Genomic DNA, 23,792 nt, shown 5'->3' with positions numbered 1-23,792 from the left:
CTTTTAATGGGATGATCTCATTCTAAGATTTAAATTCAATATATTTAGACTGGTTGACTGAATTGGATCTTGTGTGTGGGTCTCTCTGTGCATGTGTGTTTCCTCATGTGTACATATTTGTGATTGTGTGGCTGTAATAAATTTTTTTGCAGATTTTTGTCATTTAACAAGTATATTTGAGGGACCCTCAGCATGTTCAGCATTTTTTCAGCTGTCCATTTTGCTTTTCCAATTTTTCTGTTTAACTTATTACTATTGTGCTAAATCATACTATTTCTGCTATTTTATAAGATTTGTGCTTAATATACTATTTCTGCTTTTATAGGATTTGTGCTTAATATAGTATTTCTGCTAAATGTAGTATTTATGCTTAATCATACTATTTCTGCTTTTCATAGTATTTGTGCTTAATATAGTATTTCTGCTAAATTTAGTATTTCTGATTAATTATAGTTTTTCTACTAAATCATAGTACAGTATTTCTGCTTTTTATGGGATTTGTGCTAAAATAAAGTATTTCTACTAAATGTAGTATTTGTGCTTAATCATACCATTTCTGCTTTTTATAGGATTTGTGCTTAATATAGTATTTCTGCTAAATTATAGTATTTCTGCCAAATTATAATATTTGTGCTAAAACATAGTCTCAATTTAAAATTACAATATTCATAGTTCATCACAGTGTCTCTGGTAAATCACAATATTTCTGCTCTGTTGTACTATTTTTCTAAATCATAGTGTTTCTGTAATGTTTAAGTATTTTTGGCTAAATATATTCTTTCTGTTATCTTATACTATTTCTCCTAAATTCTTGTATTTTTGAGAAGTTATCATGTTTCTGGTAAGTTACAATATTTATGCTAAATTCTGCTATGTTATTGTATTTCTGCCAAGTATTATGTTTCCTCTAAGATATTGCAGTTCTGCTAAGTTATTCCATTTTAGCAAACTTCTTTTGCTTCTGCAAAGTTTTTACAATTTCTGCAACTTTTCAGCTTTTTCAGCTACTTTTTGCATACAGCTTCAGCTTTAAGCATCCACACTGCATTTTCGCAGGAAATGCAAATTTTTCTAGTTATATTTTATTTTTCCGTACGTTTTTTGAAAGCCTACTCCTTCAAAACCGTTCAACTTAGAAAAACCATTCAAACATCGTTAGATTCCTATTCTTTTGGACAACATTGCTTCTATTTTTCTCATTTTTAACATTTATATTTTTAATTTTATTCAACTTTATTCAACAAAAATTTATAATGTATTTCAATGGGGAGACCCTTCAAATCCTCATTCAACTTACTCATTTTTAAACTCTTACTACTTCCACATACATTGACATAGAGCCACAATTCAAACTTTAAAACGAAGACAAGACATTCAACTATTCAACTTGTATTTATCTTTTCAATATCTATTATACTTTTTCTTCAGTTCCAGTTTAAGTTTCATGATGTTTTTTCACCCGTTTCAGAGTTTATAATGGGTGTGTATGGGACGGAATGTTGGGGCTAGAGTGAGACAGCTCAACTGCTAGAGTGAGAGGAGCAAAAAAATTAATCTTAAAATCTTTTTTAAAACTGCTGCTGTGTCCACAGCGTTTGCTCTACAGGTATGATTTTACCCTCAAAACGTAGCCATGGCTGTCCTCTTTCATCCAATGTGTTTACTATTGTACTAGGTGTTATGGTTCTTTCATAAATGTCACCAATGCACAGCCTCCTCCCTCCAACTCTTCCATAGACTCTAATGTTAAAATGGCTCAGAAGGTTCGTTTGAAAATCAGAAGAGCATGGTGTCTTTCCACTGTCACCACGTCCATATAATAAACTCCACAGGCATGAAAACTGAGAATTAGGTAGACTAGACATTGCTGTCACTCACGGTGAAAGAATTTTGTCAATACGACTTTTACTTTTCATTTGGGAGCGATTTGTTTCGGCCTGACTTTTCTGTTCATTTTAAGCAGCAAAAGTGAGGCGCATGTCTGTGTACGTGTGTATGGAGCCATTGGGTGCGGTCACTATAGCAACCAGGCTCACACCTGCCTGCTTAACGAGCTCTGCCTGCCACTGTACCAAGATTCATCTTAAGCACTTCTCTTTCAACTGCTGCTGTGTCCACAGTGTTACAGCCATCATTTTACCCTCAAATTGTCGCCATTATTGTTCTCTTTCCAACACCGTATCTTTCAAAGCTCAGGCATTTAAACTTTTTAAACTGTGTGGATCAAAGTGGAGGGATCACATTTGAGTCATTCAGTGATTCAAAGAATATGACCTTTTAATATTCATTCAGATGTTTTCTGACTCTAAATGTTCTTTTCTCATTTCTTAGGGTTTTCTAATTTACATTTAAAACATTTTCAGTTTTTTTCCAACTCCTCCTTCTGTGTAACCTTCAGCTTTTAGCAGTTCAGCACCTTTGTTTTCAGGTTAAATTCGTTTTTTTTTTTGTTTTGTTTTTTATCTCATTCAATATTTTTAACTCAAAATTCAGCAATTAATTCATTTCAGTGCATACATTCAGATTCAAGCATTCACACTGCAGTTTCTTCAGAAAATGCACTTTCTAGTTAGTGTGAATGCTTGAAAAGCATTCACAGTATTGTTCTTCTAATCTTTATTCTATTTTATTCTTCCGTACGTTTTTTGAAAGCCTACTCCTTCAAAACCGTTCAACTTAGAAAAACCATTCAAACATCGTTAGATTCCTATTATTTTGGACATGACTGCTTCTATTTTTCTCATTTTTAACATTTATATTTTTAATTTTATTCAACTTTATTCAACAAAAATTTCCCATGTATTTCAATGGGGAGACCCTTCAAATTCTCATTCAACTTACTCATTTTTAAACTCTTACTACTTCCACATACATTGACATAGAGCCACCATTCAAACTTTAAAACGAAGACAAGACATTCAACTATTCAACTTGTATTTATCTTTTCAATATCTATTATACTTTTTCTTCAGTTCCTGTTTAAGTTTCATGATGTTTTTTCACCCGTTTCAGAGTTTATAATGGGTGTGTATGGGACGGAATGTTGGGGCTAGAGTGAGGCAGCTCAACTGCTAGAGTGAGAGGAGCAAAAAAATTAATCTTAAAATCTTTTTTAAAACTGCTGCTGTGTCCGCAGCGTTTGCTCTACAGGTATGATTTTACCCTCAAAACGTAGCCATCGCTGTCCTCTTTCATCCAATGTGTTTACTATTGTCCTAGGTGTTATGGTTCTTTCATAAATGTCACCAATGCACAGCCTCCTCCCTCCAACTCTTCCATAGACTCTAATGTTAAAATGGCTCAGAAGGTTCGTTTGAAAATCAGAAGAGCATGGTGTCTTTACACTGTCACCACGTCCATATAATAAGCTCCACAGGCATGAAAACTGAGAATTCAGTAGACTAGAAGCTGCTGTCGCTCACGGTGAAAGAATTTCGTCAATACGACTTGTACTTTTCATATGGGAACGATTTGTTTCGGCCTGACTTTTCTGTTCATTTTAAGCAGCAAAAGTGAGGCGCATGTCTGTGTGCGTGTGTATGGAGCCATTGGGTGCAGTCACTATAGCAACCAGGCTCACACCTGCCTGCTTAACGAGCTCTGCCTGCCACTGTGCCAAGATTCATATTAAACACTTCTCTTTCAACTGCTGCTGTGTCCACAGTGTCACAGCCATCATTTTACCCTCAAAACGTCACCATCGTGGTTCTCTTTCCAACACCGTGTCTTTTAAAGGTCACACTTTTAAATTTTTTAAACTGTGTGGATCAAAGTGGAGGGATCACATTTGAGTCATTCAGTGATTCAAAGAATATGACCTTTTAATATTCATTCAGATGTTTTCTGACTCTAAATGTTCTTTTCTCATTTCTTAGGGTTTTCTAATTTACATTTAAAACATTTTCAGTTTTTTTCCAACTCCTTCTTCTGTGTAACCTTCAGCTTTTAGCAGTTCAGCACTTTTGTTTTCAGGTTAAATTCGGAGTTTTTTTTTTTATCTCATTCAAGATTTTTAACTTAAATTCAGTAATTAATTCATTTCAGTGCATACATTCAGATTCAAGCATTCACACTGCAGTTTCTTCAGAAAATGCACTTTCTAGTTATATTTTATTCTGTATTCCGTACGTTTTTTGTAATCCTACTCCTTCAAAACCGTTCAACTTAGAAAAACCATTCAAACACCGTTAGATTCCTATTCTTTTGGACAACACTGCTTCTATTTTTCATATTTTTAACATTTATATTTTTAATTTTATTCAACTTTATTCAACAAAAATTTATAATGTATTTCAATGGGGAGACCCTTCAAATCCTCATTCAACTTACTCATTTTTAAACTCTTACTACTTCCACATACATTGACATAGAGCCACCATTCAAACTTTAAAACGAAGACAAGACATTCAACTATTCAACTTGTATTTATCTTTTCAATATCTATTATACTTTTTCTTCAGTTCCAGTTTAAGTTTCATGATGTTTTTTCAGCCGTTTCAGAGTTTATAATGGGTGTGTATGGGACGGAATGTTGGGGCTAGAGTGAGGCAGCTCAACTGCTAGAGTGAGAGGAGCAAAAAAATTAATCTTAAAATCTTTTTTAAAACTGCTGCTGTGTCCGCAGCGTTTGCTCTACAGGTATGATTTTACCCTCAAAACGTAGCCATCGCTGTCCTCTTTCATCCAATGTGTTTACTATTGTCCTAGGTGTTATGGTTCTTTCGTAAATGTCACCAATGCACAGCCTCCTCCCTCCAACTCTTCCATAGACTCTAATGTTAAAATGGCTCAGAAGGTTCGTTTGAAAATCAGAAGAGCATGGTGTCTTTCCACTGTCACCACGTCCATATAATAAACTCCACAGGCATGAAAACTGAGAATTAGGTAGACTAGACATTGCTGTCACTCACGGTGAAAGAATTTTGTCAATACGACTTTTACTTTTCATTTGGGAACGATTTGTTTCGGCCTGACTTTTCTGTTCATTTTAAGCAGCAAAAGTGAGGCGCATGTCTGTGTACGTGTGTATGGAGCCATTGGGTGCGGTCACTATAGCAACCAGGCTCACACCTGCCTGCTTAACGAGCTCTGCCTGCCACTGTACCAAGATTCATCTTAAGCACTTCTCTTTCAACTGCTGCTGTGTCCACAGTGTTACAGCCATCATTTTACCCTCAAATTGTCACCATTATTGTTCTCTTTCCAACACCGTATCTTTCAAAGCTCAGGCATTTAAACTTTTTAAACTGTGTGGATCAAAGTGGAGGGATCACATTTGAGTCATTCAGTGATTCAAAGAATATGACCTTTTAATATTCATTCAGATGTTTTCTGACTCTAAATGTTCTTTTCTCATTTCTTAGGGTTTTCTAATTTACATTTAAAACATTTTCAGTTTTTTTCCAACTCCTTCTTCTGTGTAACCTTCAGCTTTTAGCAGTTCAGCACCTTTGTTTTCAGGTTAAATTTGTTTTTTTTTTTGTTTTTTTTTAATCTCATTCAATATTTTTAACTCAAAATTCAGCAATTAATTCATTTCAGTGCATACATTCAGATTCAAGCATTCACACTGCAGTTTCTTCAGAAAATGCACTTTCTAGTTAGAGTTATTATAGTTCCAATTTAAAACTATGTGTGGAAAAACTGTTTAATTATCACACTCATATTCACACAAACAGCCAATTCAGAATCACCACTTCACCCAACACACATGTCTTTGGGCTGCGGGAGAAAGCCAGGGTACATGAAATGAACTCACACAGGGAGACTTGAGCCAGCCAGTGTATTCAAACCTAGGAGCCTTCCTGCGAGGTGACACCCTGCAGGGTATCGTTCCTTCATACACGGTTGAACAATTTTAACTGGCATATGCTTACATCCTTCAGGTATCTTCTCTGTAATGCATTTCTAAATCATTGAAAACCATCTTGACTTTACAGGCAAGAGTATTTATTTTTGTTAGGTGACATCAATCTGATAATTAATAACCAAATCTGATGCTTTGCACACAAAACTGACCTCAAAGTGAGGCAGCAGCAGTGACGCTCTCTTTGTAGCTACGACCGGCAATGAGACATTTCATTTTGGGATCCATCTGACTGACAAACCAACCTACAACAGCTGCTGGTCACAGTCAACAAATGTACCACTACATACCCACTAAATGAAAATTACCCATTTCACAGCAGCCCCACTCCACTGAAGAGTCAATGGCCTCATCAGATTTGCATCATCAACACAGCTGGAGGAGAGAAATGATGAATCTCCGTTAGAGCCACTTTGGCTATTTTTTCCAATCCATCTTTCTCTGACACACTTTTGAAGGGTCCTGCATGTCCCACTCTGCCTCAATTATCTGGCTATGCCCAGCTGAGATGCAATAATCCAAACCCTCATTCCCTGCAATTTCCACACTCATGACTGCACACTCACTTGCCTTAAGTTCACAATCACTTATGTAGGTGCTTCTTCCCCTACCTTGAGGATCAGAGAGACATGAGCTCTGGCTGTAGGCTAAAGGGAAGAGGGATTTACCCGCTATAGGTGTCAGTGCTGGAATATTTAAATTAGAACGTATACATGCATACATATGCAAACTAAATTTAGCCTCCTGAAATTACAATCCACTGCAGAGTAAAGTTGTGCGGATGCTTGTTTGTTGGAAAAAAGTGGTATAGCTCATACGAGCAGTTTTTGCTACAAAAACACAAAATACTAAAGCAGACAATAAATTCCCTCTCGCTATTTAGATGTAAGACACTTTTAGTGGCTCATCTTCTCCATGATACTGCAGCGTGATATAGTTTCAGTAGTGAATTTTGCTGAAGTTCCACAGGAAATATTTAAGATGTGACTTAACAAAATACCAAACATTCAGAAATTTGAAACTAAAAAACAGAAAAGCTAAAAAGCTATGGAAATCTTTCCAGAGTGTGTCTCTTACAGCAAAATATATCCTGTGACACGAAACCATAAATGGATGTAGAAATATCATGCAACTCAAAAACACTTGAGTGTAATCTCTCTGTCCTACATCTAATTATTTATCAATCAAGTTATATATCTATATAGATATATAATTTTTTTAAAACACAGTGGATCATTCAATCTCAATTCATCCAATTAAAAAAAACCACCATGACATATTTTGAGTATAATATTAACAGAAAGGTGCTCTTTGTAAAATAGTTAATTTAGATTTAGTATATGGTGTCATACCTCAGAAATATCACAGTGAAGAAATATCAGTCCCCTACCTGCAAAGTTATGGTTTCTCCAATTCTGCTATCAGAGATCAGCCAAACAAATATATTAAGGACTTCAATCCACCGATCTAAGATAACCTGAGCCACACTCCAGCGAGTCCACATTCACAGAGCCACATCACCAGCCCTACCTTTATATTGAGAAACCTAATGATTGTAGGGACCTGATTTGTTTTGCATAATTCCTTTTAAGAAGTTTATCTGTCCCCTGGATTTTTATTTCTTTTTCAGGCGAATCTGAGATGCGGTCAGGTGTAACGGAGGTGAAGAACTGACATGGAATTACCCCCATTACAAACTAATATTTTATTTTTAGAAACAAACACGGTTATTTAACAGCAAACAAAGATGTATTGCAAATTAAAGAACAAAAACATCTGAAGTGTTACCATAAAACAATAATTAGAGTTATTATAGCTCCAATTTAAAACTATGTGTGGAAAAACTATTTAATTATCTAACACAAACAGTCAAACCTAGACTGTAGGGGGAATAAAAGAACTGAAACAAAGCTGCCTATTTATAAATCTGTACTTAGATAGAAATAAGCAAAAGGAGACATTAATACCTGATCTGAGCTCTTTAAATCTGCTCTAAACATAGTTCATGTCATAATAATAAAAATATCTGCAGATAGTATGTTTCTCACAAAATATTACATTTACAAATTGCAAATAAAATCTACAAAACATCTTGTAATTACACAGTCACGCCCACATAATTTTTATCATTTTTGTTTTTAACCAACAGCCCAGGTGTAGCCTTAGTTCAGTTTTGAAGAAAAAACTTGGTTACCAGAAGACACACACCGGTGCCAATGAGCTTTGAGCTGTAACTTACAATTCTCCACAGAAAAAGCACCAGGCTGGCCACAGTGTATTTAAGAGCACCTTCCTACAATAAACCACAACAGCACATAGTTATGCCTTACAGTGCACTGCATGGACAACACCAATGTTTAGTCATCCTAGTAAAAATGCTTGTTTTGCAGATAAATCAACGTTAAAGAAACCTGTTTCATTTTTTGTCATCAGCTTGCTGCAGCAATGACAAAACAACCCGGCTGCTGAAAACATCCACAATTAGAGAAACATTCACTGAGGTTTCCACCTGTGTAATCTGACACAATCAAGTGAAAAAGCTCTACAATACATTTCCTGTCTGGCACTCCTGTAACTTGTTTCAAATCGGCTCTGACTTCTCAGGGAGCAGATAGTAGTGGTGGCGGCATGCTCAGATTTATTATTTTTTATAAAGGTATACCTAAAACACTGTCACATGAAAACCTTCAAAAATATTGACAACGCTGTTGTCAATGTGAAACTTTGTGTTATTATTACATTACATGAACATATGCGTGGGAAGCTTACCAGAAAGGTGCGACTATTTGAAAATTCTCAGAGCAATTTCACTAGAATTTCTTGCCATTTGTTTTACTGAAGAGACCACACACACACACACACACACACACACACACACACACACACACACACACACACAGCATCATCGTTACTTGAATGATTAGGTATTATAAAAGTCAGCCCCGCAGTTCATGTGTGACAGCTCTGTTCTTGTTTCTTTGTCATTTCTCCTCAGTGTGTGTCTTTCGTTTCGCAGATAACCGATGACAATGAGGCTTTGTGGATGCACACAAGACATGCTTTCACAATACATAAAGCTCGATTGTTGACTTTCTCTAGTGGCACATCAGACAATAGATGTGCTTCGGATTCATGTCCTGTAGCGTTTATAGATATAGGAAGCGATCCAGAAGCAGAAAAGCTTAACGCTAGTTATTACGACCAAACCACCTACTAACCCTAACCCAAAGAGACCAGAAATTCATGGAAAACACACTTAAATGTATGCGTATATTTGAGGGGCATCATCAATATGCTCCTGTAATCTTGCTCAATAAGAAAATGTCACACAATCCCACTAGGGATATTAACAGCATTTTCCTGAAGGAAACCTTACAGCGAATCCTTAACCACAAGCTGACAAAAGAACTGCCTAATTAAAGCATCTGACAATGCGATGAAAAAATGAATAACACTCACATTAGATCAATAAAACATTTACACCCGTCTGTGTCCTAAACCAAGCTTTGTTCTACATCTTTACTACAGCACTGCACTACAATTCCAGGTGGAGGGCTCATGTTTCAAGCACCAGATGTGAAAAGCACACACACACAGAGGAGAGAGAAGAATCACATGCAATGCTGAAAACTAAGACAGTTTTCTTCCAGTCTCCATTTATATAAATAAGTCCAAACAGAACTCAAACAAATCAGAATCAAGTAAACAACCGATCTTCAAGTGCAGAATTATGAGTCATGCGAGCAGGGATAAAGAGAGACTACGTATCAGAGGGTTTACAGAGAGGTCTTTGGGACCAGGTCCTACCTGATGCACTGAACTGACTGCTTCCAAGTGTGGTAGGCCTATTTTTCCCTCCGCTTACAGGTGGAGAGAACATCTGAAAGGAGAAACACAGAAATGCATACCTACAATTAGAGCAAGTCAGATGTGCAAAAGCAACCATTCACATAATCCAGTGCCATGACACTAAATCAAGGTTAGCCTGTGAAATCATACTACTCGACATACTAACAGGAATTGATCAATTAGTCATTATTAAGCCTGTTTAATCATCACATGTCTTGGAGCTGCATGGCAAAGCGTTTTTAAAAAAACCCAACCTACCGCACTAAAGTCCAGCAGGTCACTTAGTTCCTTGTCAGTTCCGAGAGCGGCAATCCGCTGCTGGGGGTTCATCCTGGCGATCTAGAAAGCTGGAGAAGACAAAGTCCATCAGATTACATCTTTGCTGGTTTATTGAGCAGAGGGGACTAGTACCACATGAAATGACTGCCGCGGGAGGTATTTGTTATGGATGAAGAATAAAGACCATCACTGTGAAGTAAAGTTGACTATGGCTTTAACCTTCATGTGGCAAACACGGACAGAACGGGCGTATAATCACTGATGAAAGTGTGCAGAAATGTTTCTCTTTACTTGTTTTCTCTCACTGCGCTGATTAAGAGAGATGAGACCGTTAGTAGGAGCGCTCTGAATGGATGGCTCTGCTTGTTAAAGCCAGGACCTGCAGCATCGCGTTAGAGCGCCGTCAACGTGCCTCTGTTATCACTCCGAGACGTTTAAACGACCCTCTGCCCGGGCTGTCACTAACCGTGTTAATGTCAGTGGTCTGTGCGGCTTATTTTCCACGTATAACGATGGTTATCGCCTACTGTTCGCGGAGGCACCTAACGTCGCTTAGCTAAGCGGCTAACACTAGCTGCAGTCCCTAGTTCATATGGGTTGAAAATAGCTAGCGAGCTGCAGGCAGCTGCAGCGTTTTTAGTCCGTGTAGACAGCAGTACGGAGAAGACAATGCCCTCCGATAGACCGAAACGTAAATTACAGACCACTTCAAGACAGGCAACACAGATAAACAAATACTGTAAATGATAATCTCAATTTCCAGCTCCGGAATACAAAACGCAGTGATGGTCTTTCTCAACTCCCAACTTCTTTCACGGGTCCGAAAGCTTTTTGGCAAACTCCTTCTGATATTTTACCTGTTTTCCGATTAAAATCCCGACTAGGGTGATCTGGTGAAGAGTCGTTTTCTGAAAAGACGCCTCAGAACAGCGAAATGTGGGTTTAAACAGCAATTACTGGGGGAATATCCTCTATATATATCAGTTACGAGTTTCCCTTAGGCAGACATTTTTGCTTTGCAAAAGCCTCAGCACCACGATGACATTGGTTACTGTATCCCTCCGCCGAGCTCAGTGACATGATGGTCCCACACAGGGGGAGATGCTGCGGGAGTCAGCGCGAGCTGCTGTCCTGGGTCGCGCTGATGCACGACAGGTTTATCTGTGCGTTATTATCACTGACTGCTAATGCGAGTTTTAGCAGACTGTGGAGTAACACTGTTCCTCAAAATTCAGAAATAAGGGCAATGAAATGATGGGAGTCTGATTTCCCAGTTTAAATAGGTTTTTTATTAAAGATTAGCCATAATTGCCATATACTCCCTCGTTATGTTGTATCCAGTTTAATCACTGTCTGTTGTCTCTGCTTGTTTGAAAATTTACCTTTAAGGATGGATGGCTTACCTACTGCAAATCAACTGTACCTACTGGGTACAAATAACCTGAACCTGAACCTTTTATCTTTATCTTTCCTGCATAAACGTAGTACATACTAGAGCATCCCACACTTCCAGATTAAAAAAAAACAACCTTCATGTTCACTGCATGTAAGATATGGTCATTTTATTTGTTATAAATTTGTAAGACAGTCTAAACCAGTGATTAAAGTAAATCAGCAGCAGAGTGGATCCTGTATTATCTGCGTTGTGTGGTAAATGATACCTTTATTTAAAATCTGTTTACCCCAATCTTTAGTTTCTAAGTAAAGTATGCCCCTGTTTTAAAGTCACTTTATTCAAAGAGCAGGACTGCAGAGGTTTCACCTCAAAATTTCTGCTTTAATCAAGTTCTCATTTTTATAGATGTTTTCGGGGACTTCACTCCTTTATTTCTCAGTTAAGAGGCAGATTTATGTTTTGTTAATGCAATTAGATAAAGGTATCTGCATTTCGTGAATTACTCTTGGGTCTGCTTTTCTTTCACAGATTTAATAAGCGGATCAAAAGGTGTGTGTGTGTGTGTGTGTGTGTGTGTGTGTGTGTGTGTGTGTGTGTGTGTGTGTGTGTGTGTGTGTGTGTGTGTGTGTGTGTGTGTGTGTGTGTGTGTGATTCAGTTCTTTCCAAGAGAGAGAGTAGATGTTGACTTTTGTTTGATTTCTGAAAACTGTTACAATTGTTGTTTAAAATGTTCTTTATGTAACCTAATTATGCCAAAGCAGAACATTTTCATAAAAGTATTACTCCTTAAAATTTGTGTGTATTCTATATGTCTGAAATGATTAAAAAAATATTTCACTGGAATAACTTTTAGTAGAAGTTTGGAAAACATACATTACTTTTAAAACAAATGTGGCTGCTACATTAAAGGAAATAATTCCACGCTAATGACACATAACCAATAACAGTAATATTAGCCGTGTTCCTGTGAATTCTTTTCCAATGATCATCATGATGTAAAAATCTAGCAGACCTGTTCTGAACAACAGTCTGGGACTTTGTGACAGTTCCTTAGACCTTTCCTTTTAATGGACAGCAGGGAGCGACTCCTGTTGTTGCAACATGACTTCAGTTTGTGTAGAAGTCAGGGCAGAGTTTCTTGCTCTATGACCTCTGAAAGCCTTTTCCTAATGAGTTTACGGGCTTAGTCACAGTTTCAGATCACAGTGAACAAAACATGAAGTCAGTTTTGTAAATGGTGGTCATTCTAACAATTAGAAAGGAGAATTATCCAGGGTATGTAGGGTATACTCAACACAAGTCTTCGTGGTTGGACTTTACCAACCATCTTGGTGGCTATGTCCACATATGAGGTGGGCCGGCATTGTTCATCTTCATGCTTGGGCTTGCTGATTACTTCTCCAATCACTTGATGGTAGCACACTCCAATCAGGGCTGTTTGTGTTTTCATGTTGAATTTGCAGCAAATTTTCACAAATGAATGATCATATATATTATTTAGAACAAGAAAGAGCAGCAACCCTCAAAATAAAAAACAAAGTGAAACAAAACTGGGGCAGGCTACAAGAGAAAACAAGTACAAAACACAGATCTGGTCTCTTCTAGATGTTTCCAGTTGGATAGGCAATTGAGCTTAAACTCTGAGATAATTTTGTAAGTGGGACCTGATGGGCACCGATTCTCCGTCACACTTGGGAAAGCGGTGGGTCTTTAACTGATTGACTGAGGCCACTGAATCCTACACACTGGTCCTTTAACACAAAATTAGCACCTCTTTAACCTGAACTCAAAGAGCAGATGCTTAAATCAAGAGTTAGCATTGTTTCTGTTTGACAGGTTGAGTTTGAGTGAGAAGGCAGTTAGGTGTGGGTGTTCACGGTTGATTGAAACTGTTATGACTGAAAAGGGAACAAGTTTGCAACAGAATTTTCATAGAGTGCAAAGCCGTGCAAGGGTGAGATCCCACACTCGCCCCTGCGTGTGGTGTACCTAAATCTGTCTCATTCAGCCAGAATCAAAGCTCTACAAGAGACATGCTCCTAGTTGCCTAAACAAGAACAAAATCTCCCAACTCAACATTAGTTTTTAAAGTTTAAGCACTTCATCTCGCAAACCGTAAACTTAAAAGCAGTATGTAAACAGCTACAAATCACCAACGGAACGAGGTGTCATAAAAGCCATGTGTGAACCTCATGAGGAGCAAAGAGGGGTGTGCATCACCAGGGCTTTCCCCTCCCATCTTATCCAGATGTTTTATTGAATGGGGCCTGTTCCACCTAAACTTCAGCTTCAGTAAACTTTGTCCCAGAACCACCCACACACTTCTGGCACTGTTCTCACTGATTCATGTAAAAAACTAAATAGACATGAGAGGCTGGGAAAGGAGGCCCACCAGGATATGGGAGGACAAATGTTTATTCCTTTGTTGCTGTGATTGTGCAGACTCCCTTTGGCTACATTCCGCACTGATATCTTGTGTTGCAAATTAAAATTAATATCTAGTCTTTATATCAGTGTTTATAATTTAAGTTTTAAGACTGTTTATTTGTTCTAGGGAAATAAAAACAGAGATACAAACTTCTCTTTAGACAGTAATCTGGCTGCTTCTTTTCTTTGAGAGATGTGAGTGGTCGTGTGCGGCATGACTTGCTGTGACACATAAAAGCTCAGTGTTGGTGCTGTGGGTTTCTAATTTATACTCATTCTTATAAGAGGTTTTAAATGTGTGGGAAGGAGAGAAGCAGTCGACCTCCAAAGCAAGCTCATTTAAAAGCCACACACATAGCTGGACATATTGTGTTTTTTCTATATAGCACACGTGATGCACCGTAGCACATACAATGTAAATATGTAAGTTTTAGTGCATCATCTGAGCAGTACTGCTTTAGATTAGGTCATAACATTGCAGCTGCAATAGCATGCACAAGTTTTTTTTAGATTGTAGAGCGTAGAGAGCTACCATCAGGGAAAAGAAGAGCAATGGAACAGATGTCATGGCTCCTGTAGAGCCCTGATCCCAACATCATAAAGTTAAGCTAAGATTAAGATGCTGACAGCCAGTTTCCCAGATATAGATTAAGTCTAGTCCTAAACTCAAAGAAAATGTCAATGAAGTTTTGGAAAGAATGTGTGCAGGTGCAGGCTCGAGGTCTTCATTTTTTCTGTCAAATCAGCCTCATTTTAGTCGTGGTGCCTAAAACATTTGCGCTGAACTGTTTAAGGGTGCATCCCAGCAAACAAAAACATCTCAATACTGCTGCATGTGAACACTGGTGAAGGCTGCACATTTATTCTGAAGTCACATCTGGCACCAGCTTAGACAGGGTGACTTATGGGGTGCAGTGTAATGATAAATATTAGAGGCTTCACATTCTTCATCACTCGCTGACAAGTGGCCGACAACAAGCTGACCCCCGTGTTCACTGGATCGCTTTGATAAAGAGAAAGACCCGTATTTTTGCTCATTTCTAATCAGCACTAAACCTGTACCGTGGATTCCCTCGTCTCTCACTCTGAGACAGATTTTGACAAACCGCAATATGAATGTAAAGCCTGCGACACAACGATCTTAAAATGATAAAACACAGTCACTGATGTGACAGCAGGGCAGTTATTATTCTTATTAAACACACGTATTACAAGCTAATTAACAAAAATATGTCAAGTCATTACATGTTTAGACCAAGTGAACCATTTGTTACATCTGGCACAGGCTGCTGATCATTACACGGGTACAGGGCTGAGTTTTTTTATGAAGCCCCCCTGAATTAATTTGAGAACATCCACACTGTGTCAGTCACCTGCTTCACTGCCATTCATTTTCTACTCAGTTACCCCATTAAAGTAAGTAGATTTATTGATAAGCAATTGGACATAAAGGATCCAAGCAAACAGAGCACAATGAACTCAGAAGATTGTAGACGAGAGATGATTTCCACATTGTGTAACTGAACATAGTGCCTCATATGATTTATTACCACCTGAAACACCGCTGAACCTACTTAATGATGGAAACTGCAGGGCTAAATTATCAACTTGTTGAAAAAAAAAATACTTTATTTGAATATAAATGTATATTGAAGTAAAACCAAAATGTCTAGAAAACATGAGTTAAAAACATGTTTTCTCATTGAGGATCCACTGAGAGCGCTCCTACCTTACATTATTAATTGCAGGCTGCCACCTGTTGGACAAACACAGATCACCCTGAACTTCCGATACAATTTTATTTATAAAGCACATTTAAAACAACATTTACCAAAGTGCTGTACTTTAACACAGACACCACAGACGCATGCACAGATACAATAACAATCAAAAAATAAAATGTCTGAAATGCTGTCATTTTGTTAAAATGTAAAGTGTTACATTTTAACCGGGCAAGTAAAATGTACTTGATTGGTGCACATTCGGTTTATACCAAGGATATTTTTCTTAATGATTAACTATTTACATAAATAAACAAATTATTATTCTTTGTTTATTGAAGGCAAAGAATCACAGTTTTGAGAGCAGCCACACAATAATAAACATAGCTAAAAGCCTAAATATCTACAACTCTCGCTCAGGGTTCAAGCCAAGCAATGAAACTGAGGCGTACTTTACAAATCTGCAAGAAGGGGGAAGTGGAACTCAATCCACAGTTTACAGGGCTCGTCCTGAGAAAGTTCAGTCCCTTCGATTCTTCAGTCTAGTCTTCAGGACAGAGGGGAGTTACTGGTTAGCAGATGTCAGTGACCTCTAATGAACATAGTCAAAGGAGCTTGCAAGGAAAGCGTCTGGACTTCTTTAAGTTGCTTGAAGAAGTTTCACCTCTCATCTGAGAAGCTTCTTCAGTTCTAAGGTCAAATGGTGGAGAGTCCCAGATATAAACCCAGTTTCACACCTTGGCTCAGGCGATTAGAGGATCATCAGGGGGTCCTTTTGTCCCTCTGTGGGGGGATACTCCCACTAGGTTTATATCTGGGACTCTCCACCATTTGACCTTAGAACTGAAGAAGCTTCTCGGATGAGAGGTGAAACGTCTTCAAGCAACTTAAAGAAGTCCAGACGCTTTCCTTGCAAGCTCCTTTGACTACGATGACCTGGATGACTGAGAACCTTCACAGACATCTAATGAACATAAGGTGTTGAGAGGTCAGAAGGCTTTAAAAACATGCAATAAAATCCTGAAGGCAAGAGTGAAGGCAGGCCAGGAAAGGGGCGATACGCTCCAAGTTACAGGTTCTAGTAAGCAGGCAAGCAGCAGCATTTTGACCCAATTCGAGGAGTGAAAGTTAGCATAACTCACACAAACATAAAGGGCATTACAGTAGTCAAGGGGAATTGCAATAAAACCATGTATAACATTCTCAAAATTACAATAAGAGTAGAAGGACTTGACCTTAGAAAGATGCCTCATTTGCTAAAAACCTTAATACAGGATTAATCTGTTTATTTTCACACCGAGGTTATTTTTGAGCACTACTAGGTCATGACCTCAGTCCTGCTTTTCATTAAAGCTTAAAATAATTTAAGGGCATCCAGGCTATGATGTCACCGCCTATAACCTAAGTACCTCACCCAACAGGAGAAAGGTTCACAAGATAAGGTGATAAAATATTGTTTTGTTTTTAATTTCAAATATGTCGCAACCATTTAAAGCAAACATCAAATAAGTTAAAAGAATTTACCATTATCGTTATAGAGATATTTCAGGCATTGTGAGCAAACGTGCTCATATGGCATTTTTGTGCCATCTTAAACACATAGTGCATGTACACGAGGGTACGATATATCACAGGGCTCTTGCTAGTGTTAGGTCAGTGTAACAATAAAACTCAAAGGAAGGTTTCAGTTCAGTTCTTTTTTATTTCAAACATATACATTCACCAACGTTTCATAAAATCATTCCATACAGTTGTTTGAAAAGGAGTAGGCAGAAGTATATACTTATTTAGCCCTACCCCCTCAGGTTTACATCCTCATCATCTAAATTTGAACAACAAAAACGTATACAATGCCTTCAACTTAGAACATAACATCTCAAAACAATATTTTCACATCCCTCCAATTCCTTCCTACATGATCTAACCTAGCTGAGGCAAATGCATGCCTGTTTATCTGAACACATCGTAGAAGCATGTTAGAGGCTGATGTCACTGTTTTGCTATGTGCTACTGCCAGAAAAACCCCACCCCTGTTCTCTGCTGTCCCCATTTTGTTGGTTTTGAAAACACGAGGGCACACATGAGAAGACAAAGTAACCTTCTAGCTTTACTGAGGCCAGAAGACAGTCACTGAACAAGCTTGTGTCAAGCTAATTGGCAGGATCAGAGGAAAGGATTTGTTATCATCGTGGGTATCTGATCAGAATGAAAGAGAATACAGCTATCAACACTAAAAGGCAAACAAAAACACTATTAGGCTTCAAGTCTTTAACTTCCAACTTAGTTAAGGATAAATAAAGTTATTAGTTAAACCAACTTAATCTGTAGAAGTGGAAAGAGTGGGAAAGAGCCGAGTTCCTAAATAATGGAAATGAATGTGTTTATACAGTATTATTGTCTTTGACTTGAGTGTTGAGTATGAGGGGTTATGGATTTCTGTTTTAGTTTGTTTTTTGTTTTTCACGATTGTTCTTTTCCTTTAGCATTTATTACATCCTCTGCATATCCACTAGTTCATGTTCCTAGGTTATATTGTAGTCGAGTCCATGTGCCTTGGTTATGTAATATTTATTTGTCATCTTTTGCGATCCCTTTCCGTTTCCCCATTCATGTCGCTGTTTCTGTCTGGTCTCTCTGTACAGTCTCCATGGTTTCATCCAAGTCTCCATCTTGATGTTTGGTGTTCTCATGTTTTGATTACTCCCCGTTTTATTTTGATTGCCCCTCGTCTCTTGTGCACTGTGTTAAGTCTTCTTCCTTTGTCTTGTTTTACTCCAATTAGTTTCAGCTGTGTTCCCATCTGTCCAATAATCTGGTTGGTGTGTATGTATTGTCTGAGTGTGCCTCTGACCTTTGTTACTTCTTCCGTCATGCCTTGTGCTCTCTCACCTTGCTTCATGTTTAATGAGGTTGAATCTTTCCGTCTTTATTTGAACCTGCACAGCATTTCTATTCCTTGTCCCCTATCTCAAATATCCCAATATGTGGTCTACAGAGTGGTCAGCGCTGTGAGGTCTACGCAAGTCTTCTACTCTGTACAACAGACCTGAAGAGATGCAGAAAGTGGTTAAAGCTTATTCACGACCTCAAATTTGATGAAAGGTGGCATTTCATAATTTCCCCACTTGAACTATTCCCTTTAAAATTCTCAAGTCTATTTTGATATTGTCTTCCTTATTTGGGAGAGCAAGAACACCCGAACACATCTGAGTCAGAAGGTGGCACGTGCATGTGGGATGCTAAGGTAAATAAATGCATTTGGAGGCTTCAGAAATTGTAAAATAAATAAATAAAAATAGAAGTGTTGTGTGCTATGATTGGTGCAAACCAGTTATCAATACTTCAGACCCTGAAAAAGTCAGTTTTCAAAGAAATTTTTTATGAATATATATGAAGAAGTTAAGGATTGTCACCCGTATTCTACTCATTCACTTTCAGAAAAGTTCATATTAATTTAAGCAACTTTTGAATTTCTACCTTGTCAAGTTTAATAGTGTAAAAGTTCAGAGAGAGCTGAATACCAGCAAGCATTCTCCAAATACCTCCAGTGATTAGTCCTGTTAAACGATCTTGCAGGTTTTGTGAACTGCTGTGGAAGACGTTTAACATGATGACATCATAGCTGACATTATAGCCAAAGAGCCAGATGAGTATTGGAGGGGGATAAAAGAATATTTGTTTTAATAGTTTTTATTGCACCAGTCCTTAAGGCACATCACACTGTAAGGTAAATCCCCAGCAGTTTTTTCACTTCCTACACTATTTGTCATTCAGAAAATAATTGTATTGAACATACCTTTCTAACCTACTGCCCTGAATGAGCCTGATAATTCAGGTTAAGCTTTAAATATACTAAGAGTCATTAAAAGCTTAATAAGTACTCCGGTAACATTTTTCATACACAAAAATAAATATAACAGAACAATTAAGTAATGAAAAAGGGTTTAAAAGCTTTTTTTCACGTGAGTAGTCTTGCAAGACCAAGTTGTCGGGTCTATATGGTGCTATGCTAATCCTAACCTTAATGCCACAGGCAAGCAGGGATCACGTGACTGGCATGCTGACTTACAATGAATGCTGCTGTGTGTGTGTGTGTGTGTGTGTGTGATGTGATTGATATCCATGCTTGTAACTGCTACATTTAAACTTAACCTGAATTAGACTTCTTAGACCAGAGTTCTCCTGGGCAGTGGGTCTCAAAAATGAAAAATATTGAAAGAAGGTAGGTCAACAAAAGCTTTTTCAAAGGAATATATCTTGAAAAGTGAAGCTAAAACCTCAGAGAGAGGACTATGTTTTTCCAAACTATGAACCATTCAATTTTGAGGCAAACTGGGGACCCACATTGATTTAGGATGGAGTGACCCACAGGCCCATGAATGCCACCTCTGGGAGACGTTTCCTGGAATCATCCTTCTTACAACTCTTTCCATTCCTTGTTTTTTGGAGGCATCTTTACACACTTCTTAAAATAGGCTGAACATCTGGACCTCCATTTCATGGAGGATAAAACTTCTCTTGAAGTTCAAGAGGTATGCCTGCACCTGAAACAAAGAAAATAACTGTTTTTAATTGCTTTATAAAAACAAAACAAAAACAAAAAACCCAACAACTGTACTTTAAACTCTGACTGCCTCCACTCTAAATTAATGATAATATATACAGATGCAATAGAAATGCTCTAATAATGGTATTAGGCTCAGTCTAACAGTTTAAAGTCAGCTGCCTTAATATCCAGAAATGGAAAAGTTGGGCTACTTTTTCCTTTTCTAAGTAATTTGCTTCTGGAAGGTTAGTAGTTCTAGTTCTTGTTTGTCTTTCCTGCCGGGTCATCACCAGTGTAAATTATCTGCCTCCATCTAACCCCTCCTTTGCCTTCTCCTCTGCAACAACAACCCTCTACATGTCCTCCTTCATCCATGAACATTCTCTATGGTCTTCCTCTTTTCCTCCTACCTGGCAGCGCCATCTTCACCGTCCAACATTTTCACCATCCCTCCTCTGCACATGTTTAAACCTCTGTCCCTCTGCTACACTCATTTCTAATGCTGTCCATCTTGGTTACTCACAATAAAACTCTTAAAATCTTTAACTCTGTACGATCCTGTCTGACACTCTTCACCCCCAGAACACCTTTGACGTACTCATCCACCCAGCCTCTACACCAGAGAATGGTTAGTTGTTTGCAGATCCAAATGGAGAATGCAGGAGGGGGAAGGTTAAGAAAGCAACGATAGAAAAAATAAAACATTAAGGCAGAATCATGAAAATAAGCAGAAACTGATACTAAAGCTTAAACTTTTTAAAATGTGGCAAACAAGAAAAAAACAATAACAAGCAAACAGAATATGAAATAATAGCAAGAATTCAAAGTTTATAACAGAAAACCCAAGGACTGTGACTTTACCTTACAGCATGGTAGAACAGTCAAGTCCACATCCCAACACTCTTCACCTTGCTTCCCTTCTGCCTGGTCTCCTGCAGAAACAATATATCTGCCTTCCTCCTGTCCATCATATCAGCTAGCTAATTTTAAACACCCTACTCTCACCTCCGTATACCTACCTTTCCTTCTCTCTTGTTGCCTCTTCCCCATAGCTTATGTGGTTAGAAAAATACATGGAGTACACCAAAGGTGGAGGATTCTTTGTGATGTAGAAGCAAATTTTATTTTGGGTCTGCATTTTCAGAGGCAAGATATGAAGACTCATATGTACGTTTAATATTGGTACTCCTTCACCAAAGGAGTAAAAACGAGAAGGAACAACACAACGCCACCAAAATAAGAGTAAACACCAGCACAGTAGCCCTTCCCACATTCAAGGGTTGCAGAGAAAAAAGTTTTAAGAGCGATGCTGAAGTTGCCTGCTTTCTGCTTGAAAGCTAAGTTAACAAGTCAGTGCAAGTGTTGTAGCAGATATGAAGTTTAATGGGTAATTTCTCAAAAAAAAAAAAAAAAAAGTCTTACAGCCATACAACAATGTGGGGGAGAAAGGGACCATCAGGTTATGCCAAAGAAAAACAACAAGAAAACATCGAAGAAGAAAAAAAAGTCTTAGTCCTCAGCTTACAAAATAAGCTCAAACATTACATGGGTGGCAACAACCTTCTTACCTGGTGTGTTTAACAGAAAACAGCCTACATGAGGAAATGTACAGGGTCCCCCAGACTTTAGACAAACAAAAGAAATGCACCAGAGCAGCTCAACACATGTGCCAAGCAACCCTAACCAAGGAGAAAAGAGCCCCCTCTAGCCACAGGTGAGTTTCCTTTTATAAGGGTGTCCTCACTCCCGGTTGGTCCATTCAAAGCCTCCTCCCTCTAATTAGGTGGAGATTCCCAAAATGACACCAGCCTGCAGTCTACCTTGGGAAATGGCTAGCAAAAGGAGAGGGAGAAAACAGGCAGTCTGCAGACACGTAACAGTTTTTTAAACATCTTTCATCCTGTGATGCTAGGATTCTGCGGGAGGGGTAAGAAAATAGAATTCAGTTGTTTGCAATCTCCTTACATTTGGCAGTAAGATTTTCCACAGTGTACCTTTAAAATTTTTGTAAAGTTTGTAATGAAGACCAACATGGATCAGTTATTTATATCATTAACCTTTTCCTTGCCCCTACTAATATACTAATCACAGATGAACACAGACATTTCCCTGCTGCAGTAGTTTTACTTACTACGTACTCTATTCATTATAATCAGAGACACTTTCATTCTCTGGGCTCTGTATTCTGGACAGGTGGGAGATGGATTTAACTGAGCCAGAGCAAATTTAATTGTACGTAGAATTCAGTTTTATTTATACTCTGCCAAATTACAGTATAAGTCATCAGAGGACAGCTTACAGTGCTACAGAGAGAAACTGAAGAAGTCCCTTGAGCTGTGGTGAGGGGAGAGCAAAGACTGAAATGAGGACCTTGATCTGAGAGTAGAATCTGCTGCCATGATGATAAATCTGCATCCCCTGATTTGAAAAGTGACACACAAGAGATTAGCACTGATGATCCCCAGTGGATATTGTCTACATTAAATTAAAATAAATGCTAAAAAATAAGAGGAATATAAATGTAAATGTGAACAGTTGTGTTTTCTGTCATTTCTGTCATTTCTGGATTCTCACAATGGTGGATATGAATATTAAACACGGCTGTAGTTTCAGATAACGAGGTCAGTACATGTATGAGTAATCCTTATGAGCCAAACACTTCAGTCTGTTCCAAACACTCAGATCCTGACGTTTTTTTTGTTCTTGTTGTTGTTGTTGTTTCCCCAAATCTTGGCTCTGTAAAACGTCACAGAAGGCATAACCATAATATGGTCAGGATCACGGAAGCCCCTCCCAGTTGCTGATGAAAGAGGTAGCCAATCAGAAGAAAGTTTCTTTAAGGGAAAAGCATTAAAAGGCCTTATTTCCGACGGTACATGAACAGAAGGTCTGCATCTAGACCCAGCGTGAGATAAATAAGTAACAATATAAACTGCGAGTCATGCAAAGTATCCGTATTCAGTACCTAACTGTCTGGACAGCCTCTGCCTGTTGGCTAAGATCTGATCGGCGCAGCTGTTTCAGAATGATGTAACTGGCTATAAATTGGAAAATGCGGTGTTTTATTGATCATTTGCTTTCCCTGCTGCACCTACAAGATCTGTAATATCTCAAAGAGTCGACATGTGTCATTTTGTGTCATCACTGTATTTTATCATTTGCAGTTTTGAGCAGATGGAGATCACAGTGGATAAGAATATATTAAAGAGCTTTCTTGACTTGACTTGACTTGATAAACAGAGCGTTATTTTATGCTTTATTATGCTGTGTGCATCATGCATCACTTGATTCTATCAGCAGATCTGTTTTTAATCTAACGATCTGAAACAACTGCAGTGAGAGCTGCAGGAGCAGATGGCAGGTGTGGTGCAGTCTATGTACCATTAATTACTCAGAGGTAATTCAGGGCTTGTCAAAAAATGTTTCTTCAGGTAATAACGGGTAATCTTGTTTGTTTCTGTGAATTATTTTGATGAATAATTACTTTTCCATTACAAAACAGCTTTAAAGACAGCTTGTTATTAACCTGCAGTTAAATACACTTACAGATGTCATTAGAAGTTTGTATGCACTTATTTCTAATGCCACTAACAAGAAGTTAATAGGTCTCGGCCTTGCCAAGATAAAAGACGCAGAACCTTCAGCACCACCTATTAACAGATTTAAGGGAGTTTGTGTATATATTTAAGTTTGTATGTAAACTTTTGA

General features: G+C 38.1%; 1 protein-coding gene across 6 annotated transcripts in view; it reads right to left on the bottom strand.

The window, feature by feature from the left end:
- Nucleotides 1–11,027, bottom strand: part of tcf12 (transcription factor 12) — a 116,743-nt gene extending 105,716 nt beyond the window's left edge. For 3 of the 6 annotated variants that reach the window (XM_086287000.1, XM_086286994.1, XM_086287007.1), the window contains exons 1-3: nt 10,852–11,027; nt 9,974–10,062; nt 9,674–9,746 (exon numbers count right to left, since the gene is read on the bottom strand). In XM_086287000.1, the coding sequence (XP_086143126.1) occupies nt 9,674–9,746; nt 9,974–10,045 (145 nt within the window). In that variant the 5' untranslated portion in view covers nt 10,046–10,062; nt 10,852–11,027. The remainder of the gene's footprint in view (nt 1–9,673; nt 9,747–9,973; nt 10,063–10,851) is intronic. The other 3 variants (XM_086286987.1, XM_086287014.1, XM_086287019.1) reach the window with 1 other exon arrangement.
- Between the last annotated feature and the right edge of the window lie 12,765 nt (nt 11,028–23,792).

This window comes from Aulonocara sp. 'chitande type north' Nkhata Bay, linkage group LG1 (assembly GCF_057382095.1).
Source record: "Aulonocara sp. 'chitande type north' Nkhata Bay isolate Kocher_YH1m ecotype deep benthic linkage group LG1, A_spYH_male_GT1.1, whole genome shotgun sequence".
NCBI lineage: Eukaryota > Metazoa > Chordata > Actinopteri > Cichliformes > Cichlidae > Aulonocara > Aulonocara sp. 'chitande type north' Nkhata Bay.
The sequence above is the reverse complement of the archived record's forward strand: the minus strand, read 5'-3'. Positions and strand labels throughout refer to the sequence as shown.